At 56.3% G+C, this 12151-nt stretch overlaps 1 protein-coding gene across 1 annotated transcript in view; it reads right to left on the bottom strand.

Moving 5' to 3' along the window:
• SLC6A2 (solute carrier family 6 member 2) overlaps nucleotides 1-9808 on the bottom strand; it is a 42133-nt gene extending 32325 nt beyond the window's left edge. Inside the window, exon 1 of the mRNA XM_069456334.1 lies at nucleotides 9288-9808. Within this exon, the coding sequence (XP_069312435.1) occupies nucleotides 9288-9588 (301 nt within the window). The 5' untranslated portion in view covers nucleotides 9589-9808. The remainder of the gene's footprint in view (nucleotides 1-9287) is intronic.
• Nucleotides 9809-12151: the final 2343 nt, after the last annotated feature.

Raw genomic sequence — 12151 nt, 5'->3', positions numbered from 1 at the left:
ATGTATGGTGGTGCCAGCTGCAACCAGCCGCACACAGGGCCTGAGGGTCTCCGGGCCCACGAGCCCAGAATCCTGTCTTGGCTCTGGAATGCTCTGGCTGTGGAGGTGCTGGGCTGAGGGGGCCAGACCTGGAAAAACACAGGCAGGATATACCTCGTGCGGGGCTCAGTACCTGCGAGTCTTCAAAAACATGCATGCACACAAATGCACACCTGTGCATGCTCACGCAAAGAAACATACATAATTTTGCACGTTGACACACTCACACGACCACATGAGAAAAATATCTGTCAGCTGTGAAAAAGACAATAACCAATGGCCCTTGGATGAATTTAGTAAGGAGAGTGTCTGACCCATCACCTCCACTGCCTGCCATCCCACCACCAGAGAGAAACTCCGCCGGTCACAGAGGGGTCTGGAATCCTCTATGCAAATGCCAAGTCCTCAGGAAGAGAAGCCCAGGGGTGAGTAAGTTCAGAGTGGAATGTGCTGGAGCAGCCCTGGCAGTGAGGGGGACCTCAGGAAGAGGGAGGAAATGCCCAGGGGAGGCGGGTCAGTGAGGGGTGGGCTCCCCCCACCCCCCCAACCCCCATGGGGAACTGCAGGGCGGCGGAGGGAGTGTGGTCCCAGAGGGGACTGCAGGTAGGAGAGAGGGTCCCCCAACACCTAGCAGATGCCCAGTCTGTTGAGGGCACGGTTCCTTAACCTGAGAATTCTGGCCACACCCTAAAATACCCAAGAAAGGAAAATCCACAAAACTATTCCCTTAGTGCCCACAGTACAGCTATAGGTTGTCACTGCCTGTGGCTTTCGCCAGAGGCCCAAGAAAACCTTGTTCCCTGCCTGGGGGGGCCAGGTTAGTCCCTCCTCCCTCCACACCCCAGGGCACCCCGACAGCACAGCAGACAGCAGCGCGCAAGGGAGGCTGGACTTGAGTCAGGAGACAGGCTGCTCCAAGTCAGTATATTTAAAGATGACAAATCAAGTCCCAATTGTGAAATGAAACGTTCCATTAACCTATTTTGACAAAGAGACCTTTGTAAGGGGCCTATTGTCAAGTTCAAGCTCGGAATCCTCAGCTCTTGGGGCTCTGGGCTGGGGGGTGACAGCACAGGGGTGTCCCATTTGCCCTGCCCCCGCCTTCCGCCTCCCCCTCCATCCAGCCACGTGAGGGGCCTTTTGTACATGCATGTGGACTCTCCCACCCACGTGTGAGCTCTGTCCACAGCCCCTGCAGACAACACGCCCCCGGCCTCCCCCTGGGCCTGGGGCTGTGAGTACCGCGGCACGGTCCATATTGCAGAAGCAGGAACCCAGCCCGAGGCCCACGCGGGCCTGGAAGCGGGTGGAGCTGGGCTCTCTGCAGCACAGGACCAGGGCAGCCCCTCGCCTGCCTCTGAGGACAATCCTGCCCCCAGCCCTGCTAGTAACCGCTGTGTGACCCTGGGTAAATGTGCCTTCTCTGAGCCGTAGCTCCGGCTTTGTAAATGGGGATAATGACACCTGTCTGGCTGGTTTGCCGCGATAACCACAGATAACAGCGGTGAGCTGCCGGGCACTGAGTGGGTGCTCTGTAAACGGAATCATGTCCCGTCATTATACTCGAGGACGGATGTGAGGCACCTTTGTCAACTGGAAGCAGCAAGTACAGGCTCGCCCGTGTGCTGGAGGGTGGCCGGGCCCTTGCAGAGCGCGGCGTGAACACCGGCCGGCTGGAGGCTCAGCAGCACGGGACTCTGACGCAGTCCCTTGGGCTCCTCATGTCCCTGTCCCAAGAGGGGCTGGCTACCTCCCCTTGTGTCCAAGCAAGTGTGCTGACCCTGAGCAAGGGCAGGACAAAGGATACCACAGGTCACCACCCACTCTGTTGCCGAAAAGGACTCCCACACCCCCCCTCAGGAGTGACATGCCTGTCCCCCTCAGCCACTAGGAGTCCCCAGCCCTCTGCTGCCAGCCCTTTGGGAATTGCGTCACCCAAGGCCACATCCCCTTCCCAAGCAACTGGCACCCAATGACGCATCAACACTGGGGCATGAAGTCCCGGGGCCTCACCGTGGCGTTCCCCTCAGGACGGGTCTGAGGGCTTTCCCAGCTTCAGAGCCCCATGGGGGTCACCCCCTCTAGCCAGCCCTGTTTGCCTCCCTCCCCCAAACCTCTCCCCTGCGGCCCCTTCCCCCTGACTTCATGCCATCGTCCATGCGCCTCAGGGGCCCGGAGAGCAAACAGATCAGGCGTGGGGTCCCCCTCAGAGTGTTTTCCCGTCGAGTGGCCATTTCTGGAGGAAAACACCCCGTTCCTATGATGAACCAAGCCCAGCTCACTCCGGGTCGGCAACACAGAGAGACCCTCGGCTGGGCGCACAGTGGCCAGCTCATGTCTCCTCCTCCCCTCCTCCTCCAAGACTGATGTCCTCGGGGCTCCACACCACTGTGGGCACTGTAACCCCAGCCCAGGTGGGGCTGGCGCCTCATTGCTCCTTTCCCTGCAGTTCACCGAGACCCGCCAGCCCCATCCGTATAAGCCTTTGCATAGTAAGTTCCCGCTGCTGTAAGAGGGAATTCTATACAGAATGATGGCAACTGGCTTTTTTGGCCCCAAAAGCGGTTGCTTCCCACTAGAGTTTGGATGGGGTTTGTTTGTCCCCCCAAAACTCATGTTGAAGTTTGATCCCCAATGTAGTGGCATTGGGGTAGGGCCTAATGGCAGGTGTTTGGGTCATGGGGCAGATCCCTCATGAATAGATTCAGGTCCTCCTGAGGGGCAGTGAGTTCTTGCTCCACTCTCGTTTACTCTCTCGCCAGGTGATCTCTTTGCACACCCAGCTCCCTTTCTGCTTTCCGCCACGAGTGGGAGCAGTCTGAGACCCTCACCTGAAGCAGCTGTCCAATCGTGACACTTCCAGCCAATTAAACTTCTTTTCTTTATAAATTTCCAATCTCACATACTCTGTTTAGCAACACTAAATGGACTAAGACACTCCCTGACCTTCACCTCCAGTCTCTACAGCTGAGCTCTTGCCATAGCTCTGTGCGATACTATAATACATATGATATATATACACATATATCATATATACATCATATATGTGGGTTTTCATGCACAGTTCCTGGCTCGTAACTCCAATAGCACTTGTTATAATGTTGGGACACTTTAGGCCTCAGAAACAGACCTCGAGAAACAGACTCTCTCTCTCTCTCTAGCCTTCTCCTGCCTTCTTCTCACCTGCTCCCTTTTCTCCCCAAGGCACGAACTTTCCCCAGCCTGTCTGTCCTGGGACTGGCCATAAAGACAGTCTCTGACCTGCCTTCCCGATTGCAGGTCATAAGACCCCTGTTTCAGAAGGGGTCCTGCCCCATGCCCTGGGGAAAGGAATCCTACACAGAGAGGCCAAGAAGAATCTGGACCCTTGCTGGGCTTCCCCACTCAGCCTTAGTATTAGATCACATTGTCCAATCACATTGTCATACACTTGTCAATCATGCCAACGAAGTCTCCATGGAAGGCCCAAGAGCTTCTGGAGAGCTGAACACAAGGGGGTTCCTGGAGGGTGGCGTGCCTGGGAGAGCACAGGCCTTGCCCTATGTATCTCTTCATCCGTATCCTTTGTAATATCCTTTATAATAAAGCAGTAAACATGCGTGTTTCCCTGATTCTGTGAGCCACTCTAGCAAATTAAGTGAACCCAAGGAGGGGGTCACGGGAACCCCGATTAAAGCCGGCGGGTCAGAAGCACAGGTGCAACAACCTGGAGCTTGTGATTGGCATCTGAAGCAGGGGGCGGCCTTGGGGACTGGGCCCTCGATCTGCGGGATCTGATGCCACCCCCAGGTGGACAGTGTCAGGATTGACCCGGAGGACACCCAGCTGGTGTCCACTGCAGAACTGAGTGCTTGCTTGTTGGTGGAGAGAAGGCCACACACACTGGGTCACAGAAGTCCTCTGTGTGGATCGTTGTTGCTGAGTGAGACAATAGTACAAACACACTCTGAGACCCGGACACAGCCCCAGGGAGGAAACACACCCACTGCCCGACAGGTCAAACCCAGCTCGCAAAGTAGGGAGCCAGGGGTGGGATTCAGGGAAACTAGTGCTGGGGTTACCCCTCCTCGGGTGGCGATTCTCTCTCTGCTGTTAACTTTGGAGGGTCTGGGCTTTATTTTTACTACTAAACCTGTGGCTTTATTAAAAGCTCTGTGAAGATTCTGGTCTCCTATTTCCTCCATCCTGACCTCTTTAAAAGAAACAAGTTAGAGGGTGTTTGGGGTGCTCAGAACCACACTGCAGAGGGCAATATGGCCCACAAAGAACAGAGGAGGACCTCACCTCCCTCATTTGGGATATAATACCTTCAATAATACAATCTGCAATGACATTAACTTTCAGGGTATCTGCGGTGGACTGTGAGCTCCCTAAAGGCACGGATTGTCTCTCGTGCATCTCCATGTCCCCGGCATATGACAGGCATTTAGGAAGTGGTTCTGGTTAAATAAGTGCATCTCAGCAGCGGCTCACATGGAGGATGCAGCTAGTGAAAGCCCCGGGGCCTTTCTCCACTTGCGCTGTAACCTAATCCGTACTTAGGCAGTGGGGTTGGGGACTGCAGGGCAGGATGCAACATTTATCCCTATTAAACCGCATCTTGTCGGGAACAGCCTCTCCAGATGCTTTGGCAAGCTTGGAGAAACGGGCCAAATCACGCTGGTGACCCCAGATCGAGGTCCCAAATGGGCGCCTTACTTCTGCCAAGGGGTGTGCAGACTTGTCAGCCGAGCGCCACACCAGCTGGCTGCCTCAGTGCGCAGCCAAACTGAGCAATCTGTGTCTGGCTCAGGAAGCTCGGGGTGTAGACGGCCCCTGCGGCCAGGCCAGATGTAAGTGGCCCGAGTTTGGGAACTCCCGACCTCTGCAGCCATTACTTTGTACCTGGTTTCGAGAATCCTAGATATTTTGGCCACGAGGGTTCCCAAAAGAGCTGTGGGTCCCTGAGCCCCTGAACTTCCTTGGGGAAGGAAGGGAAGTCCACTGGGGACTCAGAACCACAGTATCTCATGGTGCCTTTAAGGGACCCCATGCAGGAATGTGAACCCTCTTTTCCGGGTGGGGAATCTATGGTGAGATGCGGTCAGGCTGTCAGGACGTAGAGCAAAGCCCGGTCTTCATCCCAGGGCCCCAGGCCCAAGTGGCAACGCTTTGCAGCTGTGTTTCCCTCCACCAATTTCCTCTTGGGATAAATTCTGCTTCTTCCAAAATTGAGACCCTGCCCCACTCCTGGGTCCAGCGTGCAGCCAATATCATTGAACAATAACAAAATATTAACAACCGAGTTCATTGAGCTCCCATTACACGGCACCACATCAAGCAGTTTACAGGCACTGGCTCTGATGTCATCCTACCCTGCCACAGGGTGCTGGGTTATTCTCCTTTTCTACACAAGGAAATGGAGGCTCAGGTCAGGGAAGGTGAGGGTGTCTAGCAAATGTCAGACTCAGATTCAAACCCAAGTCTGTCTGAACCTAAAGGCCATAGTTTCTCTGCAACACACAGCTCAGAGCTGTCCTCAGGGCACGTCTCGAATGAAAACAGCGATGTGCAAAGGATAATTAATTCACACCGGCCTCTTCTCCAGAAGGGGGGCAGACGAGGGCACCCAGTGGATCTACCTGCTCCTCTCCAGGGACCAGCACGGACCAAGATCACCGGTGTGGAGGGAAAATCTAGAACCCTAGAAATAGCCCCGCTGCCTGGTCCTGCCTTCCCACAGAGACCAGCTGTTCGGACCAAAGCCTCAGCATTTCTGAGAGTGGCTTTCCCCTCCCGAAACCTCCCACACCCCGTGCCTCCCAGCAGCTGGCCTTTGGTAAGATGTTCAGACAGGCCGATCTTCCCCAGTAATTCATCCAGAAAATATTAGCCAGGGGCCTAAACTACTGGCACCTCCATCATTTCAAAACATCCTCCAGTCTGGGCCAGCGTGAACAGTCAGAATTGGAGCGTTACTCTGTTAATACTGGCACCAGAAGAGCACACAGACTGAGGGCTATTGTAGGGCGGGTGAGTCCCGGCTTGGGTTTAGCCCTGAGCCAGGGCATTGGAAAGGGATGAATCTTGGGGGCCGGGGGGGCGGTCATCTAAGCTTATGTCCAGCTGTAGCAGACAACTGGAGGCTCAGAGAGGAGCTGTGCCGTGCTTGAGGTCACACAGTGAGCGGCAGAACCGGGATTCAAACGTGGGCCTTCTGGCTGCTTCCTCAATTCTAGGATACCCACCTTCCTGCCCGCTTGCCTATGTCTGAGGCTAACTTCAGAATTACCGCATGAGAATTGATCCACAAGGAACAGCCAGGAGGTCTCAGCAGAAATATGCCCAGAGTGGAACAGCTGAACAGCTCTGGAGGGGTGAGGGTAAGTGAGAAAGGAGCTGCCTCATACTCCAAGATGGGGGGCTGCACTGCACCCCCACACCAACCGTGTGGACATCCTAACCAGAAATGGAAATTCACCGGCACAACAGCGTCCCCACCCTTAGCCTGGCATTCAAGGCCTCCGCAGCCCAGCCCCAACTTGCCCTCCTTATCTCTCCTGGCCTGCCCTTCAGCCAGCCTGCGCCGCTATGCTCTGAGACGATTCCCGTACGTTCCCACCCCGGTGCACAGCCGGAACACCTCCTACCTGCCCACGGCTTGTCTGTGCCCACCCTCCAAAGCAACTGCGTTCCAACCACAGCTCACCCCCTCCGAGTATTTCCTAAGCAGCCCCTCCTTGGGCCTTTAGAATACTTGTCACCTCTCCACCCATGTCATACATCATCACAATGATGTTAATAAAAAGCAGCAGCCGCCTTTCCTAAGGCCAGACTCCAGGCCAGGCTCCCCATGGGCGTTACTGCAAGTGGTCCTCACAATAACGCTCTGAGATGAACAGCATTATGGCCATTTGACAGATGGGGAAACTGAGCTTTTACGAGTTGCTAAAGCCACATAGGTAGGAACTGGAACCTGAGACTCTATAGCTAAGACTCCCAACATGTAGGCTGCCTGCGACTTCACTTTGTTGGTTATCACCAGGTGTTTCTATTGTTGTTTCTGGATACAGCAGGAGGTCTCTGAGAGCTTGGAAGTTTGTTGGGCACCTTCTGCCACATTCCTAGGGTCTAGGCCTTATCTTGGGCATTAGAAATACAGGGACAAAAAAATCAAGTCCCTGCCCTCAATGTGCCCCTGTTTGGGAGATAAACCCACAAAGACACAAATCACCCAACTTGAGACAGGCTATGTACAGGGCTGGTAAGCCCAAGAGAAGGAGCTTCCAGCCAACCTCACCTAAGGATTGCAACCTGTGACACAGTTGTTCCATTTTGCACCCTAGGAACCTGGCATACCACCTTGCATACAACAGGTGCCCTTTATCCGCTTTGGTGGTAATGGCCAAGTGAGCACGCAGCCCGATGCAAGCCCTGGGATGGCCGTCTAGCTGACTTGTCACGTTGGTTGTCTGGGGTGCTTTCAGTTGCAACAAGCATGTACGACAACGGAAAGAACTTGTAGCAGCACGACAATAAGACCTTAGGTGACTAAGCTCCTGGGAGACAGAAGTGGCTGTCCATGCATCTAGGTGACCCTTGCGGGGCCTCACATTGAGAGGAACCAGATAAATATTGCTGATTGATGACAGAGACTTCCCCTGTCTAGGGACAAGCAGTCTCGTACGGTCACTGAGGACATGAGGGATGGTGTGTCCTAAGGTCTCTCATTCATCATCTCCCTGGCTGCTAAAAATATATCGAATCTGCATCTTCTCTCTCCTTAGGTCCAAAGAGCCAGGATGCTCAAACCCGCCCAGAAACCCTTGAGAAGCGGCCTGTTGCTTCCCTTTTCTCACCTTTCTCTCCGCCCACCACCATCCTAGGGCCAGGCGCTAGTACTGAGCCTGCACAGTAGCAAGTGTCCCCAAGGGGTCAGGCCCCAGACCTCAGCTACTCCTGAAGCTCAGGATTGCTGTCCCAGATATCTTGTCTGAGAGTATCTGACAATGACAGACCCATCTCAGGAGGTGCCAAAGGAGATCACGAATGCAAACCCTCATCTGTGGCTCCAACCTTGGGCTACCTTGCTCATAGAAAGAGCCAGATGCTTTCTGAGCAGCGTCCTCTGCTCCCTGTGGTCACCCCGCCCTTTCAAACACCAAGCATTGCCCGTGCCAAAGCAAGTGTGGAAGAGCTGAGTCTCAGACCCTAGGGAACAAAGTCGTAAGTTTTCCCTTCACCCAGCTCCAAACTTTCACCCTCCCTCCCTCTGACCTCCCTCAAGTCCTGAGTCACAGCCACTAATGGGAGAGTGGCTCAGTGGATAGAGAGGGGTTCCCAGGGCTCCCCCCTTCTCCAGTTTCTTCCTCCAGAAGGTCATTTTCCCAGGCTCTCAGTGGGGCACCTCTGAGCTCACCTCAGCAACAGTGGCAGGACTGGGGTGGTGTGGGCACTCTGGGGACAAAGCCCCTCAGGGTGGAGCTGGGCTTAGGGCTCAGCACCTGACTTCCGGGCTGCTTCCCCCAGCGCGGCACCCTCCCCTCCTCCTGACTGACCATAGGTGACCTTGGGTGCTCATGCCAGGGCAGGTGGATAATCCGGCCAGCAGCCTGGCTGCTCCACTGAGTCTTGTCAGCCCCTCTCCCACTCCACCCTGCAATGTGGCCAGGACCTTCATCCCAATCACTCAGGCCTCCTGCCTCGAGGACCAGGCCAGCTCTTGGCACCTACGGACCTGATCCAGCTGAGGCTGTGCACGCTGACCCCTCCAGCAAAACGACTGCCAGCCTATTCCAGGGTCTCTGTCCCCAGGAGCGCAGGGCCTCCTCAGGTGCCTTTAGGGAACCCAAGTCTTCTACCCCTTCCTGGCCCAAAAGTCCCTGCCTCAAGGCTCAAAGTGCTGGATTTAGGGTCACCATGTGCCTCGCTGTCACATCCCACAGACTTACGGTGCTCCTTCAAGAGCTCTCCAAATCTCCACTTCCCTTCCTGAGGCCCATCGGGTCAAGCTTCCTCCCCCGACCTGGTGCCCCAGATTCTGTCTTTCCACCCACGCGCCTATCGCTGTCCAAGGTCATGCCTCGATTTCACTCTTCCACTGAAGACTCCAATCCTTCTTTTTCTGTGAGCCGTGTCCCTTCTTGCACCCCAGACTTGCCACTGTGTCTCCTCGTTCTTCTCCCATGTGTATCCCAGCTCCTGTCCCGGCCACCGCTGTGGACAGGTAGCCTCCCAAGTTCGACCCCCCAGCCCCCCCCAGTGCTCACCGCCGCCGTTCTTGTAGCAGAGGTAGGGGAAGCGCCACACGTTGGCTAGGTCCACCGCGAAGCCGACCACTGACAGCAGGAAGTCGATCTTCTTGCCCCAGGTCTCCCTGGGCTGCGCGTCGCCGCCGCGGGGCGCCAGGAGGCACTGGACGCCGTTGCGCTCCTTCACCACCAGCAGCTCCGCAGTTTTGCGCGCCCGCAGGGGCTGCTCGGGCCCGAGGTCCTCCCCGCTGTTCTCAGGCTGCACCTGCGGGTTCATCCGCGCCAGAAGCATGGGTGCGGCTGGCGAGAGGGACTTCATTGGTCCCGAGGGCACGCCGAGCCTCTGCTTGGATAAAAGGAAAAGAGGTGGTCACCGGGCTGTTCCTCCCCGCTTGCGCCTCCTGAGACGCCCCCAGGAGCGCCTAGGGACGGTAGCATCAGCACGCGCTGAGCTGACACAAGGTTCTCAGAAAAGGGCGCGCGTTTGTTGGAAAACAGAGGTTGTGCGCCCGACTGGGACGGAAGTGAGAGTTGGAGACCGCCCTGTGGGTCCTGCTGAAGACCCCGCAGCGCCCTCCCTCGTTCACCCGCTCTCTCTCGCCCCCAAACGGCGGGGTTTGGACACACCGAGGCAGAGGTTTCCCAGTGTTGTGACAGGGCCCGGTGCAGCGCGCCGCACTCCTCCCCAGCTCAGGTCTGGGCCACCTCAACAGCCCCGGTAGCCTTCCCGGACACTTACACCTGTGCACTACAAACTTGCTGGCACCCCAGGTCGCGCGTCCCGGTCCTGGCCTCCCCAGGCCGGTCACACCTGGCCCGGTCCGCGCTTTGCAGGGCGCACTCACGTGTCCGGCGGCTAGGCTGTCCCGGGTGCGGTGCGCCCTGCCTGCCCCGATCGGCCGCGCCTTGGCGGGCCCGGGGCTGAGCTCCGCCGCGTGGCGCTCGGGCGCGGCCGGGGAAGCGCTGGAGGCGCGGGGCGACCGGCGGGGTGCGGGCTGGCTGGTTCTGGCCGCCCGGGCGGAGGCCGGGCTGGTAATGTAGCCTGCGCCCCAGGTAACGCGCCGATTGCATTAGCCCAGCGCCCGGCCCGCTCCGTCTGGAGCCTGTTAGCGCTAATGGAGACTGACAGCGCGGCCGGGGGTGGGCAGGGGCGGGAGCGCGGCGCGGGCCCGGGGGTGGCGGGAGCCGGGCTCCCGGGGACTCGGGGACCCAGGCGCGCCCTCCCTTTGCATCCCGCGACAGGGTAAGGCACGCCTCTCCCAAGAACACCAGGTTCTGCCGTCCGACAGCAGGAGGAGAGCGACAGACTCCCAGAACTGGGGTCTGAGTTGTGTCAGAGAGGGGACCCAGAAAGGATGGGGGCGGGGAAACGGGGGCAGACAGCGACCCGTGCAGCACCGGCTCTGTCATCCGTTGCAGGCCACTTAAACTACCTGGTCAGAGTTTCTCCATCAACAAAATGGGAACATTCTGCTCCGTGCCCTGGACTGCACACTGGGGGCCAGCGGGCTATTGGGCGATTTTACTGGACTGCTTTAGCGTGTTGGCAAGTCACAGCCCAGCACTTATTTCAACATCTCTGTTACCGGCAGGCGAGCAGAGCATTTGAGATTGTGACCCCTCTTCTATGAGGCTGAGAACCGCTATTCACTCGTTTATTTCCTCATTCATTCATCCCTTTACTCACTGGCTCTTACACGCGCCTGCCAAGGGCCAGGCACTGTTCTAGACACTTGGGGTACGATAGTGGACAGGACGATCAGAGACTCCTGACGTCCTGGAGTTTACCTTCTGTGGTGGGAGACAGGGGGAAACAGGAAACATACTAAATAAGCACACTGTACGGTAGGTGACACGGTGACATGTGCTATGGGGAAAGTGAAGTGTGCTGAGGGAATGGGGTCAGCGTGGTTGCAGTGTAAGTAACGGGTCAGGGAATTTGAGAAGGTGGCAGTTAAGTAAAGCAGAAAGCCATTTGGACCTGGTAGTCATTCCTGGTTATTCTCTTCCTCGTTCATTTAGCTATTGATTAATTTATTTATTCATCAAACAATGCTGATCACCTGCTGTATGCCTGAGCAGTGTTGGCTGGGGAGGAGATAGTCCCTGCCTTCCAAAAGCTCCCAGGCCAGTGTGTAAAGAGTGGATCACAACCCAGCGTGGTAGGACCGGTGGTGACCACTAACGTGTGCAAGCTGGGTGGAGCTGAATCTGCCAGAAAGGGATGGGGGGTGAGCCAAGGAACCGCAGAGAGGCGACAGCACTTAAGTGGGATGGGTGGGAGTTTGGATCAGCCCAGCCATGCCAGCCTTTCCACTCTTTAAACATTCCACGCTCTAACCCACCCCAGGACCTTTGCACATGCTGTTTCCTCTGCCAGAGTTGTTCAGGTCTCAGTCCAGAGGTCCCTTCCCACCCACTCAAATCTAAAATATGCCCAGTTTCCATCATATCACCCTACTTATTCCCCTCATTACATCACTATCCAAATTTATCCTCTTTATTTGTTTGTTTATTTTCTGTCTCCTCTTGGGTGGCACATGAGCTCCAGGAGAGCAGGGATCTTGTCCGTCCTACACAACTAGGGCACCAATGAGCAAGTGAAGTGAATAAATGAATGGTGGTGCATGGGGGTGTTCAGAGCATTTGCGCCAGAGGGACCAGCCTGACAAATGTCCTCTGAGCGGGACACAGAGGGGAGAAGAAGGGAAACCTAGAGGAATGGTCGCTCTTCCCTGGCCTTCTGGGGGCTGAAGACAGGAGGCCGGTCAGGGAAAGGACTAAGCAGAGGTTTCAGGACAAGTGCCCGGAACTGTGGGTTCCCACACATCGGGGTGTTTGTCTCCTTTGAGCTATGGCCCATCGTGACAAGCCTTTGAGGA

The sequence above is a fragment of the Eulemur rufifrons genome, chromosome 23 (genome assembly GCF_041146395.1).
Source record: "Eulemur rufifrons isolate Redbay chromosome 23, OSU_ERuf_1, whole genome shotgun sequence".
Classification (NCBI taxonomy): domain Eukaryota; kingdom Metazoa; phylum Chordata; class Mammalia; order Primates; family Lemuridae; genus Eulemur; species Eulemur rufifrons.
Note: the sequence above shows the minus strand (reverse complement) of the source record. Positions and strands in the feature narration are given on the sequence as shown.